Source organism: Pongo abelii, chromosome 2 (assembly GCF_028885655.2).
Source record: "Pongo abelii isolate AG06213 chromosome 2, NHGRI_mPonAbe1-v2.0_pri, whole genome shotgun sequence".
Taxonomy (NCBI): Eukaryota; Metazoa; Chordata; class Mammalia; order Primates; family Hominidae; genus Pongo; species Pongo abelii.
In genome coordinates, this window is record NC_085928.1 from 206,709,200 (window position 1) to 206,730,933 (window position 21,734).

The 21,734-nt window shown below is 42.1% G+C and overlaps 1 protein-coding gene across 19 annotated transcripts in view; it reads right to left on the bottom strand.

Moving 5' to 3' along the window:
• The window catches only part of PCYT1A (phosphate cytidylyltransferase 1A, choline), a 51,774-nt gene that overhangs the window by 4,588 nt on the left and 25,452 nt on the right, over positions 1-21,734 (bottom strand). For all 19 annotated transcript variants that reach the window (XM_002814446.5, XM_009239682.4, XM_009239685.4 and 16 more), the window contains 6 exons: positions 16,357-16,456; positions 7,478-7,594; positions 6,621-6,772; positions 3,637-3,715; positions 3,024-3,166; positions 592-780 (listed from right to left, as the gene is read on the bottom strand). In XM_002814446.5, the coding sequence (XP_002814492.1) occupies positions 592-780; positions 3,024-3,166; positions 3,637-3,715; positions 6,621-6,772; positions 7,478-7,594; positions 16,357-16,456 (780 nt within the window). The remainder of the gene's footprint in view (positions 1-591; positions 781-3,023; positions 3,167-3,636; positions 3,716-6,620; positions 6,773-7,477; positions 7,595-16,356; positions 16,457-21,734) is intronic.

Below are 21,734 nucleotides of genomic sequence, written 5' to 3' on the forward strand. Positions count from 1 at the left end.
GAAGCATCTGGGACTGGGATAGTCTATGCTGTACTATTTATTTAAGGGTTCTCACCTGCTGTCATCACCCAGGAAATTCCCCCATTCTTCCTGAATAATCTAGTCTAGGATTATTCTAATCTATCCAAACACCTTCACAGACAGATCCTTCCTGGTGTCTAACCCAGGACTCACTTGCTCAATCTTTTATTTGGTTGAAAAGACTGCTACTCCTCAAAGACAGAATTCCCACCTTACCTGGGGTTCCTGCTGCAGCTACTTGTAGTGGAGGCTGCTTTCTTTTTATTGTTCTTTATTCTTTCCTTTCCTGCTATCTAAAATCATACTACAGATAAAAGCTGGGCAAGGCGACTTGCTTATCTTGTCACCAGATTTCAAGGTTGATAGAGAGCTGGTAAAATTATCTAGGAGAATGTGTAACGTCTTTCTGTAAAGATTTCAAAAACCTTGCTGGGGACAGTTGAAAGATAGTTCTGCCCAGATAAGGGGATAGACTGGATAACTTCTCAATGTCGATGTCCCTGCTCGATGATTCTGTCATTCTTTCCACAACATGGAACTCCCTACATTGTCCAGTGGGAAAGAACATACCAGTGCTCCTTCCGGACCAAACATTTCCAGAAAACTTCCAATGAATTCTCGGGACTTCTCCTCCCACTTCTGAATGAGGTCGATGCTTTTCTCCTCCACCTTCTGAACAAATTCTTTTGACTTTTCCTCCACATCTTTCACTTTCTTCTTTACTTTGTCAACCCTCTCCTGCAAGTGGTATTTCTTCTCCTAGATAAAGAAATAACTCTTCTGAGAAATAATGCTCATCCTAAACTTCTCTACCGTAAGAGAATGAAAAAACATGGCTCAAGCACTCAATTGACACTGTTTTCAGTCTAGAATTTTGCTTTGCTTTAATCTACCCCACTCATCATTAGCATAATAACAGATAAGATATGCTGTGGATGCACACACAAGAAGTGGTAATTCTAATATTGTGGGCATTTGGGAATAAACTAAAAATATAGGCTATACCCAGTAACAGGCATGTAGCCAAATAAAGTCAGAGTTTTAAAGATAAAACACAAACTTGGAACATAAACATGCCCAGCATGACCCAAACCTCATTCTAGACGGAGATACAGAGGCAGCTAAAAGATCACTGCACAATACTGCCAAGAATAAACTAATTACAATAGCTTGAAAGAGAAAATACTAGATCTTTTACTTAATTAATCTGCTTATTGTACTGGATTTTTCCTCTCTACCACTGGCTTATTCTATTATTTTAAATGAGTTGTGTTTTTTGCTTTTTGTTCCTTTAGTATTTTAAGGTCCATTTACTCATTTGCAAAATGATGATACTCGTTGGTCTTACCAACTTTGCTAAAGATAAGGAAAATGGTATAAACCCTCCGGTGGAAGGGAAGGGAGTATTTAGTCAAATGAAAAGTATCCTTGGCCAGGCACAGTGGCTCATGCCTGTAATAACAGCACTTTGGGAAGCCGAGGTGGGATGACTGCTTGAGGCCAGGAACTCGAGAGCAGCCTAGACAACATAGCAAGACCTCATCTCTACTAAAAATAAAAATATAAAAAATAAGCTGGGTATGGTGGCCTGTGCCTGTAGTCCCAGCTACTCAGGAGGCTGAGATGGGAGGATCACTTGAGCCCGGAGGTCAAGGATGCAGTAAGCCAAGACTGCGCCACTGTACTCTGGCCTGGGTGACTGAGTGTGACTCTATCTCAAAAAAAGAAAAAGAAAAGTACTCTCATAATTTCCAGATCATAAAGAGGAAAGGGATTATGTTTAGAATTTTTAAACACCTGATTTTTATGGGAAAAATAAAGCTATAGTAAGTAAATTAACAAGAGCTAGGGTTTATCTGCCTAGATAAATCATATTTAGATGTAATCATTTTATCCATTCTTATAGCACAATTTACAGAGATGGGAGTAGGTCAGGGAGCATGGTGAACTGGTTATATAGAAGACATTAAAGTTAGCAGCTTTCTTCTTTTTAAATCGATTTTATTGAGGTCTAATTTACATACAGAATGTATAGTGTTGGCTGGATACGGTGGCTAATGCCTGTAATCCCAGCGCTTTGGGAGGCCAAGTGGGGCCGATCGCTGGAGGCCAGGAGTTTGAGACCAGCCTAGCAAACATGGCAAAACCCCATCTCTGCTAAAAAAAAATACAAAAATTAGCCAGGCCTGGTGGCACATGCCTGTAATCACAGCTATTCAGGAGGCTAAGGCACCAGGAGACAGAGGCCGCAGTGAGCCGAGATCACACCACTGCACTCCAGCCTGGGCGACAGAGCGAGACCGTGTCTCAAAAAGAAAGAAACACTACATATATATATATATATATATATATATATATATATATATATATATATATATATATTTGCATGAGTTTTTTTTTGTCTGTTTGTTTAGAGATGGGGTCTCGCTATGTTGCCCCCAGACTGGTCTCAAACTCCTGGCCTCAAGCAGTCCTCCCGCCTCAGCCTCCCAAAGTACTGGGATTACAGGCATGAACCACCATGCCCAGCAAAATATATAGAGTTTCTAAAAGGTAATATTAAGCTAAGATAAACTTAAATTTCATCAATCCAAATTTAAAACTCAGGTCTATGTGGGAAGTGGTGTGTCGGGTGTCACTATCCACACGAGGAGAGGGTTCATAGCCTTTAGCAGGTTTCCAAAAGATCATCCAACCAAAAAAGAAAAAGGAAGTTTAAGAGACACCGTTTTCCATTTATTAACAGAAATACTGTACTATATAAATTACTCATTTATTTAGTTGGCTGTATGGCTTTATACGAATGTGTTGGTACTAGACCGTAACGGCAGAAACTGTCTGTTTCATTCTTTTTGTGAACAGTTAACATAGTGGTAATTCATTCACTGAACTTTTGGGAGTGATCATCAGAGCCAACTGCAAAGCCAGTTCAGCTGAGATGGAGTGGGAGACAATATGTCTCCTACAGAGCCAGGGAACTCTGGGGTGAGGCTGGAACTCACGTTGATAAAGCTGACATTGAGCTCCTTTGCTGTGTAGCCCCTCTGCAGGTTCCGCCTCGCATACACATCATAATCCCGCACAATTCGGGTGATGATGTCTGATGTGGAGATACCTTCTGTCCTCTGTGTTGGAGCAAACATGCCTAACTCAGAAACACATACAAACACTGTGAGGTTCTGGTTAGCTCAGGTATTAAGACTAAATGGAAACTGGGGGCAACATTCCTTTCCTTTCCTCAAAAAGCAGAATCTGTTATTACTAAATGAAACTGAAAGATACTGATATACAGAAGGTAGACTGAATCAAAGATCAGAGGTAAGGCAAAGAAGAGTTACATAGCCCTAATATTAAGAAAAATATGAGAAAGGGTTTCCTGAAATTAAGAGAGATATCCAAAGTAGATGTTTAGACCAAGAATTGATGGATGTCATGAATTGACGACAAAGAATTGATGGGTGCTATGCTCATCTTTACCTTTTATCCAAAATGTGGCCTGAAAGAGGATGTTGAATTTCTAATGTACACATTTTCCTCTGTAAAGTAGCAACACGGCTGAACATCTGCAGCTGCCCTGAGATCCCCTAAAGTGAGGAAGCACATCAGCTCACTCACCTGCCTCCTTGATGTGCTTATAAACATCATCACTTCCAGCAGATGAATAAGGAATATCATCATGGGCTACAAAATCAATCTGAAAATAAGGAAACATCATTACAACCCATGATAACTGCCATTCAGAAAGACCCAGTCAATGTTCTCAGGCCCAGAAAAAGGACAACAGGCAAAGGCCAGGCCTCAGTGGACTTCATATCTCTCTTTGCTTTGCTCATAAATTCTACAATCTATTCACAAACCACCCAACCTAATGATATATGGAGTATACATATGAAGTTAGCCAGCTGCTTTTGTAGCTATTTCTCCTAGTCTACTAGAACTGTTACTCTCACTCTGTACCAGTCATCTTGCTGTGGTCAATAGGACCAGAGGGTTTGCTGCTGAACCGGTTAGTGGGTGGAGCCTAGGAAAGAAGGAAATCTCCATGTCCTGGGTCTGGAAGGATTTGGTCAAATAAGGGTTTCTAAAAGTATGAGAAAGGCTGGGCGCGGTGGCTCACACCTGTAATCCCAGCACTTTGGGAGGCCAAGGCGGGCGGATCACGAGGTCAGGAGTTCAAGACTAACCTGGCTAACACGGTGAAACCCCATCTCTACTAAAAATACAAAAAAATTAGCCAGGCATGGTGGCGGGCGCCTGTAGTCCCAGCTACTTGGGAGGCTGAGGCAGGAGAATTGCTTGAACCCAGGAGGCAGAGGCTACAGTGAGCCGAAATCGCACCACTGCACTCCAGCCTGGGTGACAAAGCAAGACTCTGCCTCCAAAAAAAAAAAGTATGAGAAAGAGGTTACTTCTTTCTTAACTAGTTTCTCTCAGTCCGTGAGAAAAGAGGGAATATAAAAATAGCAACCACGAGCCCTCTGACTGGAATAGATACATCTATTCTCCTGAGAAATACAAACCCAAGGCCATAAAAGAAGTTTTATCCTCAGGATCTATCATTTTACAATTTTTTTTTTTTTTTTTTTTTTTTTGTGAGACCGCGTCTTGCTCTGTCGCCCAGGCTGGAGTGCAGTGGCACAGTCTCGGCTCACTGCAACCTCTGCCTCCTGGATCCAAGCGATTGTCCTGCCTCAGCCTCCCGAGTAGCTGGGACTACAGGCGCATGTCACCCCGCCTGGTTAATCTTTGCATTTTTAGTAAAGACAGGGTTTCACCATGTTGGCCAGGCTGGTCACAAACTCCTGACCTCAAGTGATCCACCTGACTCGGCCTCCCAAAGTGTTGGGATTACAGGCGTGAGCCATAGCCCCCGGCCATTTTACTGCTATGAATATCCTTTGCAAGGGCAAGAAGAGATGAATGATACTGGGGATCAATAATGTTGTTCGGAGACGTGCTAAACTTCACTTACTCCTTCCTGAATGGGCCACCAGCCTTTTGCTGATAATTGCTAAGATCACTATACTATCCCCCAGAGACCACTGTAGTGTGAAGCATGTTCTTTGGGACTATGTCAGAGACTCTCAGCCAGCATCTCAATTACTCATGAACAACTTGTCAGGGATCCATAGGCAGCAAAGTAAAGAACAGGAGGCCGGGCGGATCACCTGAGGTCAGGAGTTCAGGATCAGCCTGGCAAAAATGGCGAAACACTGCCTCTACTAAAAATATAAGAAATTAGCCGGGCATGGTGGCGCGCACCTGTAATCCCAGCTACTCGGGAGGCTGAGGCAGGAGAATCGCTTGAACCCGGGAGGCGGAGGTTGCGGTGATCTGAGATCGCACCATTGCACTCCAGCCTGGGCAACAGAGCGAAACCCTGTCTCAAAAAAAAAAAGAATGCGACAAGCAAAACTCAAGGTTGAGTATATATTGTTAACAAAGAGAAAAGGGGAGTTAGAAATTCCTCTAACTTCATACTTCTGTCTGGGCCTGTAGGCTGTGATGCTGAGAATAAACTTGCTTACCACCTTTGGTGCCACTGGCTGCTAAGTGTTGATGTAGAAAAGCCAGAGAATTATAAAAGGTCTGTCCTAATCCTCAATAGTTTTAATAAATATCCCCTCTTCAGGCCTACCCATGTATTGCTTCAGAAGCACTTTGGCTGCCTTTATTCTTTCTGCCTCACTGAACAATTTACCTACAACATTCCACGCGCCCCTGCAGAGAACTGACAACATGCTTGCTGTTTCCTTAGGCTTGGGGGCCTCTAACCTGAACTAATCAATCCTTCTCATCTTTTATACCCACCTTTTGCAGGAAACCTGTGGCTTTTTTTTTTTTTTAAAGTAGAGACAGGGTCTCGGTATGTTGCCCAGGCTGGTCTTGAACTCCTGGGCTCAAGCGACCCTCCCACCTTGGCCTCCCAAAGTGCTGGGATTACAGGCGTGAGCCACCGAACCTGGCTGAAATCTGTTACTTTAATGTGGGAAAATTAAAAGGAGGTAAGGGGTTGATAACAACTTACTGAGAAACAGTGAGAAATATCCTTGATTTCTGATTCCACCCAATTTCTAGCCTAAGATCAAAGCCCTGAAATGAAACTTAAGCCAAGAAAAGTCTATGTTAATCCGTCTTATTTCCTGGTAATGTGACCGTCTTCAGAGTTCACCTGGGGCTATGGATATTCTCAGGAGACTGGCACGTTCTAAGGGTAGACGTGCCTATAGTGTGGGGGGAAGGTCTTGTAACTAGTGAGTTCAGTTCCCAGCCCTGCCAATGGTGTAACTTGGAGCAGGTTATTTGGTTTCTCTAGGCCTTGTTACTCATATGTAAAGTGGAAATGACAAACACACCACAGGATTGTTGCAGGCAGAAAATAGAATAGAATGGATGTAAAAGTGCTTGCAAACCATCCAGCCCCATATAAATGTCAGGGATGACTATTATCACTAGTAATATCACTGTCATCTCCTACGAAACTTACATAAGAGGTAGAAGTAAAACAGGGCTAGTGGAAAACCAGCCTACGTGCCAGCAGCCTTGAGAGTTGAGGGGATTCTGGAACAAGGAATGGGAATATGTGTCCGGTTTCTTACCCGGTGTTCGGCCAGGAACTCGGGTGTCAGCGTCCAGGGCGCATTCCTCACCACCTCATCCACGTAGCGGCAGTGCTGGACTGCGTCATAGCGCTCATTCTCGTTCATCACCGTGAAGCCTTTGAAGTTGTGTGTGAGCTCATCACTGCAAACTGAGTTCACCACATCATAAATTGTGGGTCGGAGTCCTCTTTGCTTAGCAACTCCTCAGCCACCGACCTCTCCCATCTTCTCCCACTGCTTAGGACTGCAACCATCTTCCCCAACTGGAGAAAAGTCTTCTAAAGGTAGTTGAACCTGGGTAACAACACTTTTCCTAATGCAGCATATACCTTCAGGAGCAACACTCACTCAATAGTATGTTCATACTTTGGAGAAGGGACGGTACAACAGATGACCAAGATCTTCGACTCTGAAATAAACCTGCTGTGCATGTCTGCATCAGTTAAGTCCTTAAACATGTTTTCCTGTTTTATTCACACTGGACTGGACCACCTAACATTTCCTTGGCAGACTTTTGTACTCCAGTTTATTCAAAATGATAAACTGAAATCTAAAGCAAATGTTTTTAAAGTGGACAACAGAAGTCATTGTTGCTCCTGTGACTGCAGAAACTCAGCTAAAATCAGTGAGATAAATGTCAGACGTCACAGTCAATGAGCTTGAAGCTCCTCTCTCCAGGTTTAGTTTGCTGGTACCCCATATACTTCATGTGTTTTAGAGAGGCTGTACTACATCCTTCATTTAAAAATGGAAACAAGAGCCAGTGTACTCAGGTTATAAAGACAGAAGAGAAAGACAGACTCTACTATCATCTTTTTCTGCATAGCACCTGAAGTCATCAAATGTTTTCTTACCTCCCACAATGAGGTATGTATTAGGGAAAAGGTTCTTTGCTTGCATCAGAGCTCGGGCGTGACCAGAGTGAAATAAGTCAAATATTCCATCAGCATAAACTCTCACAGGTCGCTCACCTAAATCCAAATGAAAGAATTGATCACAAAAATACTTTTTTTTTTTTTTCATTTTTATTTTCATTTTTGAGACCAAGTCTCACTCTGTCGCCCAGGCTGGCGTGCAGTGGCGTGATCTCGGCTCACTGCAACTTCCACCTCCTAGGTTCAAGTGATTCTCCTGCCTCAGCCTCCCAAGCAGCTGGGATTACAGGTGCATGTCATCACGCCTGGCTAATTTTTGTGTTTTTAGTAGAGACGGGGTTTTTCCTTGTTGGCCAGGCTGGTCTCGAATTCCTGGTCTCAAATGATCCGCCAGCCTCAGCCTCCCAAAGTGCTGGGATTACAGCTGTGAGCCACTATGCCAAGCCACAAAAATACATTGATTCGATATCTTGTACTTGGCAAATGGAACTGGCCCTGTGTGACAATTCCATGACTGCATACTCCTTTCTTTAATTTTTTTCTTGAGACGGAGTCTCGCTCCATCACCCAGACTGGAGTGCAGTGGCGCGATCTCAGCTCACTACAACCTCCGCCTCCCAGATTCAAGCGATTCTCCTGCCTCAGCCTCCTGAGTAGCTGGAACTACAGGCGCCCGCCACCAAGCCCAGCTAATTTTTTGTATTTTTTTTTTAGTAGAGATGGGGTTTCACAGTGTTAGACGGGATGGTCTCGATCTCCTGACCTCGTGATCCACCCACCTCGGCCTCCCAAAGTGCTGGGATTACAGGTGTGAGCAACCGCGCCCGGCCCGACTGCATACTCCTTTCTTTAGGTGTTCTCTGGGTATTCACCCTGATTTTAGGGGTAGGTTGGGTTATGAAAAATAACTTGACTATAAAGACCTTTTCATTTTTTTTTGAGACAGGGTCTCACTCTGTCATCTAGGCTGGAATGCAGTGATGTGATCATAGCTCACGACAGCCTTGATCTCCTGGGCTCAAGTGATCCTCCCATCTCAGCCTCCCAAGCAGATGAGACCACAGATGCACACCACCATGCCCAGCTAATTTTTTTTTAATTTTTTGTAAAGACCATGTTGCCCAGGCTGGTCTCGAACTCCTGGACTCAAGCAATCCCACCTTGGCCTCCTAAAATGCTAGGATTCCAGGTGTGAGCCACCATACTCAGCCTATAAAGAGATTTTTTACATCATCATCTGCACTAACTGCCTCTGTTAGCCTGGTTGTACCAAACCTGTCAGGCACAACAAATAACAAAGAACTGTCAACTCAGAAGCCAGGAAATGATTTCCCGGGGAATAAGACTAATTCCAAAGCCAAATAAACATTAAAAACAAAATCAGCATAATGGTTCACCATGCTTTAAATAATAAATCTAAGGAGTCCATGTAACTTATTCCCTTTATGTGAATAAAGGAAGAGCTATTTTACTGCAGCAGAAAATGACAGGAGCATTTACATCATTTGGGAAAGATAGGTCAAAGTGTCATCAGAGATACTATGCTGAGGCTGAGAACCAGATACACTATGCTGAGGCTGAGGATCAGATACACTATGCTGAGGCTGAGGACCAGATACACTATGCTGAGGACCAGATACACTATGCTGAGGCTGAGGATCAGATACACTATGCTGAGGACCAGATACACTATGCTGAGGCTGAGGATCAGATACACTGTGCTGAGGCTGAGGATCAGATACGCTATGCTGAGGCTGAGGACCAGATACACTATGCTGAGGATCAGATACACTATGCTGAGGACCAGATACACTATGCTGAGGATCAGATACACTATGCTGAGGATCAGATACACTATGCTGAGGACCAGATACACTATGCTGAGGCTGAGGATCAGATACACTATGCTGAGGCTGAGGATCAGATACGCTATGCTGAGGACCAGATACACTATGCTGAGGCTGAGGACCAGATACACTATGCTGAGGACCAGATACACTATGCTGAGGCTGAGGATCAGATACACTATGGTGAGGCTGAGGACCAGATACACTATGCTGAGGACCAGATACACTATGCTGAGGCTGAGGATCAGATACACTATGCTGAGGACCACATACATTATGCTGAGGACCAGATACACTATGCTGAGGATCAGATACACTATGCTGAGGACCAGATACACTATGCTGAGGCTGAGGATCAGATACACTATGCTGAGGCTGAGGATCAGATACGCTATGCTGAGGACCAGATACACTATGCTGAGGCTGAGGACCAGATACACTATGCTGAGGACCAGATACACTATGCTGAGGCTGAGGATCAGATACACTATGCTGAGGACCAGATACACTATGCTGAGGCTGAGGACCAGATACACTATGCTGAGGCTGAGGATCAGATACATCTCCTTCCTGTCTTCAGGGCAATGAATCAAGGAGAAGGAAAGTGGTTCTCAGGAGGTTTATGAATTTTTGTTTTCAAAAAGCTTTATTCATAAATAAGTAGATTTTAAACCAAGAAATCATACACTGCTGAAAGGAGTATCAGCAACTTTCAAGAAGGGCAATTAGGTCATATCTATCAAAAGACAAATGACAAATGCTTATAGCTTTGGCCCAGCTATTCTAATTCTGGGAATTAACTCACAGTAAATATAGATGTTATTCATTGCAGTACTGTTTATAATAGCAACAGTCAGGAAATGACCTAAATTTCAATGGAAGATTGAATATAGCATAATACACCCACTAAAAGGTGGGAGGATATATAAACGATTTACTTAGATATTCACAGAAATGGGTAATATTGGTGGCCTGTTATAGGGATACCAGGTGGCTGTGAGACAGGTCTTGAGAGGGAGACATTTTACTTTATGCCCTTTTTGTACTTTATGGATATTAAACTGTGGGAATGTATTGATTTCACTTGATTTGATTTTTTGAGACAGGGTCTGGCTCTGTCGCCCTGGCTGGAGTGCAGTGGCATGGTCTCAGCTCACTGAAACCTCCACCTCCCAGGCTCAAATGATCCTCCCGCCTCAGCCTCCCGAGAAGCTGGGGCTACAGTGCACACCACCACACCGAGCTGATTTTTGTATTTTTTGTACAGATGGGGTTTCACATGTTGCCCAAGCTAGTTGTATTTTTATTTATTTATTTATTTATTTGAGATGGAGTCTTGCTCTGTCACCCAGGCTGGAGTGCGGTGACATGATCTAGGCTCACTGCAACCTCTGCCTCCCGGGTTCAAGTGATTATCCTGCCTCAGCCTCCCAAGTCACTGGGATTACAGGCAAAAGCCACCAAGCCGGGATAATTTTTGTATTTTTATATTCGTATCCCATGTTGGCCAGGCTGGTCTCAATTTCCTGACCTCACGTGATCTGCCTGCCTTGGCCTCCCGAAGTGCTGGGATTACGGGCATGAGCCATCATGCCCGGCCCAGGCTGGTTGCATTGATTTTATAATACAGGAAATAAAAATTTTAAATTAAATATACCAATCCAATGGAAAACTAAGAATTAATTTAATGGATTTAAGAGTCAGAAAGGTCATAGCTCAAGCTTTCCAACCAGCTTTCTTCCTCTGTAACCTTAACTTCCTTATGCCTCAGTTTTCTCATCTATGAGAGGAAGCAGGCCGGGTACAGTATCTCACACCTGTAATTCCAGCACCTTGGGAGACCAGGGCAGGAGGACTGCTTGAGCCCAGGAGTCTGAGACCAGCCTGGGCAACACAGTGAAACCCTATCTCTATTAAAATTATTTTTTACTGCCAGCATGTGTCAACTAAAAAAAAAGAAGAAAAAAAAATTTTTTTAAATAATTTTTAATAAAACAAAGCAAAATAAAACAAAATCTGAGCATATAATCCCCCTTCTGTATCCCAGAAGTCACTGCATTGGCTCTATGCCTATCAAAAAATAATACATTAAAAAGATTTTTGGGCTGGGCACAGTGGCTCACGCCTGTAATCCCAGCACTTTGGGAGGCCAAGGCAGGCGGATCACCTGAGGTCAGCACTTGAGGCCAGCCTGGCCAACATGGTGAAACCCTGGGTCTACTAAAAATACAAAAATTAGCTGGGTGTGGTGGTGGGCGCCTGTAATCCCAGCTACTCAGGAGGCTGAGGCAAGAGAATCTCTTGAACCCAGGAGGCGGAGGTTGCAGTGAGCTGAGATTGCGCCACTGCACTCCAGCCTGGGTGACAAAGCAAGACTCCGTCTCAAAAAAAAAAAAATCGAAGTATCCCAGAAGTCATGTCCATGAAGTAACTAACATACTTCCATTTTCCCTAAACAAGTCCAGAGGGGCTACGATCTCACACTATTTGATCCTGAAACACAAGGGATAGAATATACAAATGAAGACTATTTTGTTGTTTCTTTGCTACTAGACACCATACAGCAGGGAAATTTTGCTCAAGAAACACATTGCCTGGATGATGGCAATAGCACAGAAGGCTGTTGATCAAGTGGCTGCTTGCAGCACAGCTAATCATCCTATGTTAGGCCAAGTAGATCACCGAACCTTTTCTCAGACCAATCCCAGATGCGCCTCTTGCTCTCTCCAGTGCTTCCCCAGCCTACCAACATCTCAGCTGGCCACCATTCCATCCCAAGTCTTTGGCAAACCCAGGCTGACATATTAACCAAATGGCCAGAAGGGGTCACTGTTGAACTAGTCTGGGACGAAAGCCAGCCTTAGCCATTCTTTTACCAAGTGGCTACTGGCCAGAATAACCTGATTTAATGTATATTATAGTATATATAATGATATTTATATAAACTATATACTTTTAATATAACTTTTAATGTTTCTATTATATAATGTACTATATAATACATATTTAATATCATTTATATATTATGCATATATATGTATATATGTTATATAGTTTTTTTGTTGTTTTTTTTTTTTGAGACGGAATCTCGCTCTGTCGCTCAGGCTAGAGTGCAGTGGCGTGACCTAGGCTCACTGCAACCTCCACCTCCCAGGCTCAAGTGATTCTCCTGTCTCAGCCTCCTGAATAGCTGGGATTACAGGCGTGTGCCACCACGCCTGGCTAATTTTTTGTATTTTTAGTAGAGACGGGGTTTCACCGTGTTAGTGAGGATGGTCTTGATCTCCTGACCTTGTGATCCACCCCCCTTGGCCTCCCAAAGTGCTGGGATTACAGGTGTGAGCCACTGTACCTGGCCCATATATATATACATATATTATATATATATATAAAATATATATATAATATATATATATAAAATATATACATATATATCATATATACATATATTTTATATATATACACATACATACATATAAAATATATATATAAAATATATATATAAAATATATATAATATATATAATATATATAATATATATATAAAATATATATATATAAAATATATTTTATATATATATATTTTTTTAAGATAGGGTCTCTGCCACCCAGGCTGAAGTGCAGTGGTGCAATCATGGCTTGCCGTGGTCTAGACCTCCTGGGCTCAAACAATCCTCTCACCTCAGCCTCCTGAGTAGCTGGGACTATAGATGCACACCACCACACCTGGCTAATTATTAAAATTATTGTAGAGATGAGATCTCACTGTATTGCCCAGGCTGGTCTTGAATTCCTAGCCTCAAGCAATCCTTCTGCCTTAGCCTCCCAAAGTGCTGGGATTATAGGCATGAGCCACCACACTCAACCTCTGTATATTATTAACAGCAACTCCCTTTCATGCTCAAAACTGTCCTGATTTGGATGATGATATGGTTTATATGGATTATGAATTATACGCTGCACCATTGGTGACCAAGTAACCATATGTCCTCCTTTAGGCAGAAGAAACCTGGGTTTCAATTAATGATCTCTTTTGATATATTTATTCTCCCAAATACCTACCACCGAAACATTCCGTTCCTAACAGATTTCCATTGCCCTTCACACTCTCCCTTTTCCTTCCTTTCTCTGAGTTAAACATATTGCTGATTTTTTTCATCTTCCAGAAGATTCCCAGAGCTGACCTTCTTGTCTCTCAAATCATATTTGTTTGTTTTTCTCTAAGTAGAGAATCTTCTCCTAGATTATACAACCTCCCTCGTAAAAACCTGGGGAGCAGGAGGGAGGTGTTGAAACTTCACTAGGGCATGTGTATTCTTTATTGCTTTATTCCTTGTCCTGCACTGGCATGAATGCAGTTACCTACTTGGTGATTTAACATATAACAGTCAGACAAAATGAGATCTAAGAGAAAAACCAGAGTTCAAATTAAGCTAGCAAATTTATAGGCTAATTTGTGGCTGTTTGTTCCACCAAAAATACAATTATTTTGCTGAAGGCCTTCTATTCTAATGCTTACAATGAGTAGCACCATTCCCGGGTGAGGTCTGAGCTGCAATTCTATCCCACTAATTATCTGTTTTACTATAGGGGAGCCTTCCCTTCTTAGTTACTATGGACCTTAATTGCTTTATGTACATAATGAAGAAACTATAACGTAGATAATCTTGAAAATGACTTATTTGTAAAATCCTATAATTCTAAAATTAAAAACAATTATACCAGTCAGGACTTGTTAATTATAAGCTTTAAAACTTGGAAACAGGCCCGGCACGGTGGCTCACTCCTATAATCCCAGCTACTTGGGAGGCTGAGATTTGAGAACTGCTTGAACCCAGAAGGGAAATGTTGCAGTGAGCTGAGATCACGCCACCGCACTCCAGCCTGGTTGACAAGCGAGACTCTGTCTCAAAAACAAAACAAAACAAAAGACCAACTTGGAAACAGTACACATATTTTCAAATTTTATGTACCACAAATGATATATAGACAAATTAGCAACAAACTGGGTAATGCAACCCATCAGATCAAATCTAAATGAATAGCTGATTGTAAATGTGTATCATTAGAGAGTACATAAAAAGTTCTTGCTTTCAACAGCCTCTACGGTCACATCTGAATGTGAACCCTGAACTATCTTCTGGCGTTTTGAAGTTAGACCTGGCTACCATTACACTGAAACATACAGTCTCTGGTTTTCCTTGTCATTTTACCCTGCCTCCAGGAGCCTACCTATTATCCAAATAAGGGAAACCAAACTCAAAAATCTTATCATGAATCAGAGGGTTGTGATCAATATGAACTATATCTAAACATTTTTCAAAAGGAAAAAGGATTCTCTGGAATTAGCCTCTTTTTTGTTGAGGACCCCAAACCCACAATACATATACCCAAGATAAGGCCAAAGGGTAGGTGTTAAAATTCCCAGTATTGGCCGGGTGCAGTAGCTCACACCTGTAATCCCAGCACTTTGGGAGGCGGAGGTGGGTAGATCACGAGGTCGGGAGTTCGAGACCAGCCTGGCCAACATGATGAAACCCCGTCTCTACTAAAAATACAAAAATTAGCCAGGCATGGTGGTGCACACCCGTAATCCCAGCTACTCAGGAGGCTGGGGCAGAAGAATTGCTTGAACCCGGGAGGAGGAGGTTGCAGTGAGCCAAGATTGTGCCACTGCACGCCAGCCTGGGCAACAGAGTGAGACTCTGCCTCAAAAGAAAAAAACAAAAATTTCCCAGTATGACACTGTACATCACTTCTATTTGTTTTTTGTTTGTTTGTTTTGAGACAGGGTCTCGCTCTGTCACCCAGGCTGGAGTGCAGTGGCATGATCTCAGCTCACTGCAATCTCTGCCTCCAAGGTTCACATAATTCTCGTGCCTTAGCCTCCCAAGTAGCTGGGACTACAGGTGCCTGCCACCACGCCCAGCTAACTTTTGTATTTTTAGTAGAGACAGGGTTTCACCATGTTAACCAGGCTGGTCTTGAACTCCTGACATCAAGTGATGATCTGCCCGCCTTGGTGTCCCAAAGTGCTGGGATTACAGGTGTGAGCCACCGCTCCTGGCCCACTTCTATTTGTATTTCACTGTTCTTCAGTTACTACAGAGAGCAAACATACCAACACAATTAAGAAGTAACCACAAATATACTGTATATGCTGCAAATGCACAGATTTGTGGCTATAACTCCCTCTTATTCCCTGGTGTCTGTCTGAGTCTTAGTTCAGCCCTATATTTACAGGGTAGAGAGAACACTTAGTAATCAGAAGAAGTGAAAAAGGATTGGAAAAAAAGGGAGAATTGGGGAATTTACAGAGAAGAAAGAATATTTGCCTATAGGACTTTGTATTCATAACAAATGCTCTTGGAAGTTTCTTTTTATAGTGATCTCTAAAACCAATTGCCCCAAATAAGAAAAGCATCTCGAATATATATTAGTAATTTACGTGTCAAAAACTGCTAATTAATGATGTAAATTAAGCATACAAATAAAGAGCAAGGGCTTTGAAAATAAAGTATTTTTTAAAACCTGGAAAATTATAATATCAGTAAAAATAAAATTAAGTGACGAGCATCTCCCAACTTGGGATATTTTTGTCCTCTATCAATCGGCAGCATCATAGCCAGCTGACAGAACGTAGAGAGGTGGTGGGGAATTCTGAAGGCTATGAAGAATGTGACACCCTGACATATGATTTGGACTTTATAGAAATAGATAAGATCATAACTCAGCTCAGGCTAATATAATATCGTATTGTTTCTGTTTTACTGTATCTCACAGCTACAACAACATCCCAGGAAACAGGTGCATAATAATAAGAAAATAATGAGTTTATGGAGTGGAGTTACCCTTCTAAATAGAACATCAAGGCAGGTGGGAAGAACCCCTTCGCTGCTGGCCTTTGCAAGTAAACAGAGGGCAGTATATAGAGAGCAGGTGTGTATTTGATAAAGACAATGGAATGCTAAAAACAATAGTCAAACAACAAATTAAGAAGGTATTTACTTACAAGGAGTTCCTCTGCTGGCTTCTTCCATAGTTACCCTGACATAGGGCTTACTAAAGTCAACTTCAATTTCATCAGAAAAAGGAGCTGGTTGCCGTAAGCCCTTAAGAAATGGAAAGTGAAGGAAAAGAAAGTTCAACTCAATGGCATACACTGTAATACTAAAAAAAAAAAGATGAGAGAAAGGAGACTGATCTCTCTATTATAGATGGCTTCATTTAAGAGATTTTGTTATTTCTGCCTGTAATCCCAGCACTTTGGGAGGCCAAGGTGGGTGGATCACGAGGTCAGGAGATTGAGACAATCCTGGCTAACATGGTGAAACCATGTCTCTACTAAAGATACAGAAAATTAGCCGGGTGTGGTGGCGGGCACCTGTAATCCCAGCTACTCAGGAGGCTGAGGCAGGAGAATCGCTTGAACCCGGGAGGCAGAGGTTGCAGTGAGCCAAGATCACGCCATTGCACTCCAGCCTAGCCGACAGGGCAAGACTCCATCTCAAAAAAAAAAAAAAAAATAGAGTTTTTGTTATTCCTAAATATTTTATTCTACTTGATGCTGTTGTGAATGGAATTGTTTTCTTAATTTTATTTTTGGATTGTTCCTTGATATTATGTAACAGTGCAATTGATTTGTATTTGTGTTTGTGTAATTGAAATTTTCTGTATATTGATCTTATGTGCTATAACTTTGCTAAAGTTAATTATCAGTTCTAGTATCAGTTGTTGTTTCATAGATTCCTTAGCATTTTCTACATATAATATCATGTTGTCTGTGCATAAAGATAGTTTTGCTTAGTCTTTTCCAATCTGGACTTTTCTTTTTTTTTTGAGAGGGTCCAGGTCTGTTGCCCAGGCTGGAGTGCACTGGCGCCACTTTGGCTCACTGCAACCTCCAACTCCCCGACTCACATGATCCTCCCACCTCAGCCTCCCGAGTAGCTGGGACTACAGGCGTGCGCTACCCAACACCCAGCTAATGTTTTATTCTTGTAGAGACAAGGTCTCACTATGTGCCTAGGCTGGTCTCAAACTCCTGGCCTCAAGCAATCATTCCACCTCAGCCTCCCAAAGTGCTGAGGTTACAGGCGTGCGCCACCGCGCCCAGCTAATTTTCTGTATTTTTTTAAACTTCAGTCTCCATAGAGATCGTCAAAAATTGTCAATGCTGACTATACTGCAAGTTGTCATAGAGGGGTGATGGGAAAAGTTTTCAAGGAGGAATAACTGCACCTCAGATAAACCTCAGTGGTCCATGCAAAAGCTATTTTATTACTGCCACTGTGCAAAGCTATTTTTTTTAATTATTATTTTTTTAAAGATGGGGTTTTGCCATGTTGCCCAGGCTGGTCTCAAACTCCTGGACTCAAGTGATCCACCCAGCTCAAGCTCTCAAAGTGCTGGGATTACAGGTGTGAACCATTGTACCTAGCCTGGCATTTTTTTTGAGAGGGAGTTTCACTCGTTGCCCAGGCTGGAGTGCAATGGTGCAATCTCGGCTCACCGCAACCTCCGCCTCTTGGGTTCAAGCAATTCTCCTGACTCAGCCTCCCAAGTAGCTGAGATTACAGGCGCACGCCACCACACCTGGCTAATTTTAACTTTGTATTTTTAGTAGAGACGGGGTTTCTACATGTTGGTCAGGCTGGTCTCGAACTCCCGACCTCAGGTGATCCACCCGCCTCCGCCTCCCAAAGTGCTGGGATTACAGGTGTGAGCCACCGTGCCCAGCCTCTGGCCTGAGATTTTTAACTATAGTTTGTTTCTTGTGATGTTTATGTCTGGCTTTGATATCTCGCCTCACAAAATAAGTTGTGAAGTGTTCTCTTTACCTTATTTTTGTGTAAGATTCATATTATTTATTCCTTAAATGTTTTTGTGGTTTTTGTAAAGACACTCTGTCTCCGATGCTAGAGTGCAGTGGCACGATCATAGCTCTCTGCAGCCTCCAACTCTGGGGCTCAAGCAATTCTCTCATCTCAGCTTCCCTAATAGCTGGGACTACAGGCATGCACCACCACACCCAGCTAATTTTTTAACTTTGGGCCTGGACTTGTCTTTGTGAGAAGATTTTTAATGATTAATTCCTTTTTTTTTCTTTTTTAACTTGATATAGGTCTATTAAGAGTTTCTCCTTTGTCTTGGTTAGTTTTTGCAATTTGTCTCTTTCTAGGAAATTGTCTATTACATTGAAATTGTCAAAATTTTTGGCATGAAATTGTTCCCTTATAATCCTTCTAATTTCTGTATGGCTGTAGTGATGTTCAGTTCTAAAAAGATCATATCATGATTGGGCTGAATCCAGAGACTGGGAAGATACTGTTTGGTTTTCAGGTAAGTGTAGATTTTTAAAATTGTTTTAACATTAAAACATGTTTTTTTTGTTTGTTTGTTTTGTTTTGTTTTGGCCAGGTGCAGCAGCTCATGCCTGTAATCCCAGCACTTTGGGAGGCCCAGGCTGGCAGATTGCTTGAGCCCAGGAGTTCAAGACCAGCCTGGGCAACATGACGAAACCCTGTCTCTACAAAAAAATACAAACATTAGCTGGGCGTGGTGACATATGCCTGTAGTCCCAGTTACTTGATAAGCTGAGGTGGGAGGACTGCTTGAGCCAGGCAGGCAGGGGTTACAGTGAGCTGAGATTGCCCCACTGCACTCCAGCCTGGGCAACAGAGAAAGACCCTGTCTCAAAAAAAAAAAAAAATCACTTATATAAGTTTAGTTTAAGATATACTTAATGATATAAATGGAAACATTCTTTTTTTTTTTTTTTTTTTGAGGCAAAGTCTTGCTCTGTCGCCCAGACTGGAGTGCAGTGGTGTGAGCTCGGCTCACTGCAACCTCCACCTCTCAGGTTCAAGCGATTCTCATGCCTCAGCCTCCCAACTAGCTGGGATTGCAAGCATGCACCACCATACCTGGCTAATTTTTGTATTTTTAGTAGAGACGGGGTTTCACCATGTCGGCCAGGCTGGTCTTGAACTCCTGGCCTCAAGTGATCCACCTGCTTCAGCCTCCTAAAGTGCTGGAATTACAGGCTGGAGCCACCACGCCCAGCCAAGACATTCATTTTTAGATGTGTGTGTGTTATTCTTCTTTGGAATACTTTTAAAAATAGAACCAAGGACCTAGATGCTAATCAAAAACACAAGGAAATACTACTTCATATCAACCAGGATGGCTATGAGCAAAAAGACAGGCAATAACAGTCTTGGTAAGGACGTGAAGAAGTTAGAACCATCATACATTGCTACTGTGAATATAAAATAATGTGCAGCTTTGGAAAACAGTTCTTCAAAATGTTAAACATAGAATTACCATATGACCCAGAAATTATACTACTAGGTATATACCCAAGATAATTGAAAGCATATATTAAGAAAAAAACAACTATGTCGGGCACGGTAACTCACGCCTGTAATCCCAGCACTTTAGGAGGCCGAGGTGGGTAGATCACCTTAGGTCGGGAGTTCGAGACCAGCCTGGCCAGCATGGTAAAACCCCATCTGTACCAAAAATACAAAACTTAGCCAGGTGGAGTGGTGCATGCCTGCAATCCCAGCTACTTGGGAGGCTGAGGCAGAAGAATCACTTGAACCCAGGAGGTGGAGGTTGCAGTGAGCTGAGACTGTGCCACCGTGCTCATCTGGGAGATACAGAAAGACTCTGCCTCAAAAAAACAAAACAAAACAAAACAAAACAAAAAACTTATACATGAAAAATGTTCACACTTGCATTACTCGTAATAGCCAAAAAGTAGAAACAACCCAAATGTCCATCAGTGAATGGATAAACAAATGGTATGTCCACACAATGGAATATTATTTACCTATAAAAAGGAATAAAGTACTGATGCTACCACTTGGATGGATCTTGAAAACATGCCAAACAAAGGAAGTCGGACACAAAAGGCCACAAATTATATGATTTCATTTACATTAGATGTTCAGACTAGGCAAAGCTGTAGAGACAGAAAGCAGATTAGTGGTTGCCAGGAGGTAGCTGGAGGAGCAATAGGGAGTGACTGCTAATGAATACAGGGGGTTTCTTTTTGTGGTGATGAAATGTTCTGGAATTAGATGGTTGTGATGGTTGTACAACAGTATGACTAGACTATCAACTACTGACTTATATACTTTAAAATGGTTAAAATAATGAATTTTATGTTATGTGAATTTTACTCAAATTTTATAAGATATATTGGCCAGGTGTGGTGGCTCACACCTGTAATCCCAGCACTTTGGGAGGCCGAGGCCGGCACATCACGAGGTCAGGAGTTCGAGACCATCCTGACCAACATGGTGAAACCCCGTCACTACTAAAAATACAAAAATTAGCCAGGTGCAGTGGTGGGCACCTGTAATCCCAGCTACTCAGGAGGCTGAGGCAGGAGAATTGCTTGAACCCGGGACGCGGAGGTTGCAGTGAGCCGCGATCACGCCACTGCACTCCAGCCTGGGCGACAGAGCAAGACTCCATCTCAAAAAAAAAAAAAAAGACATTTTAAGTATCTTATCTCTCACAACTGTTTCTTCAATCTTTCTCACATTCTGTGTACATTCCCAGGTAGAAGACAAATACAGCTGTCCTTCCTGGCTGGGGTTTATGCTGAATCCGTTTCTCCTGAGTATAGGGAGTGAAACCTAACGTTGTGCAGCTATAACAAAGCAGCAAAATCTTTTTTTCTAGAGTTGTTTCCAGCTAGAAAAGGTAGTATTTTTTAAAACACTGTGTTATTCTCAAAGAACAGTGTGTCTAGAAGCTGAGGTTTATAAAAGTAGGACTAAATATGTCTATGTTCTCCTAAAACACATCTCCTTCATTTTAACCTCAAGGGAACCCCACAGTATTGCTTTCAAGTCTTAAGACTATCCGGTAGTGAGGTATAAATGAAAGAACATGGGGTTAGGACTTGGAAAATTTAGATCTAAATCCCAACTCTATCATTTAATAGCTGTGAAATCACAGCAAGTTTCTGAAGCCTTCATTTCATCTTCTACAAAATAGAAAACAATACCTGCCCTACAAGTTTACTATGAGGATTAAACAAAGTAGCATCCGCAAAGTAATTAGCATAATGTTTCACAAAAGTAGGCACTCAACAAATTTGTCGTTAGCTCATTTCCTCTTGTATTCTATAGAACACAGATTTCAGCATGCTAACAAAATTAACCTCTATTAATCTAAGAGGTTAGCTTCTAAAATGCTTATAAACTTTCCAAATGTATGCAGCTAAAAGTTACAATGGCAATCAACAGTCCCCAAATTATGAATTGTCTCCGAATGCAATATTGCTTCCATAACAACTTTTTCCAGACTGTATTCACACACATTATTTCACTATTCTTCAAAATTTCAGTGAAAACGAGAGATTCTGGCATC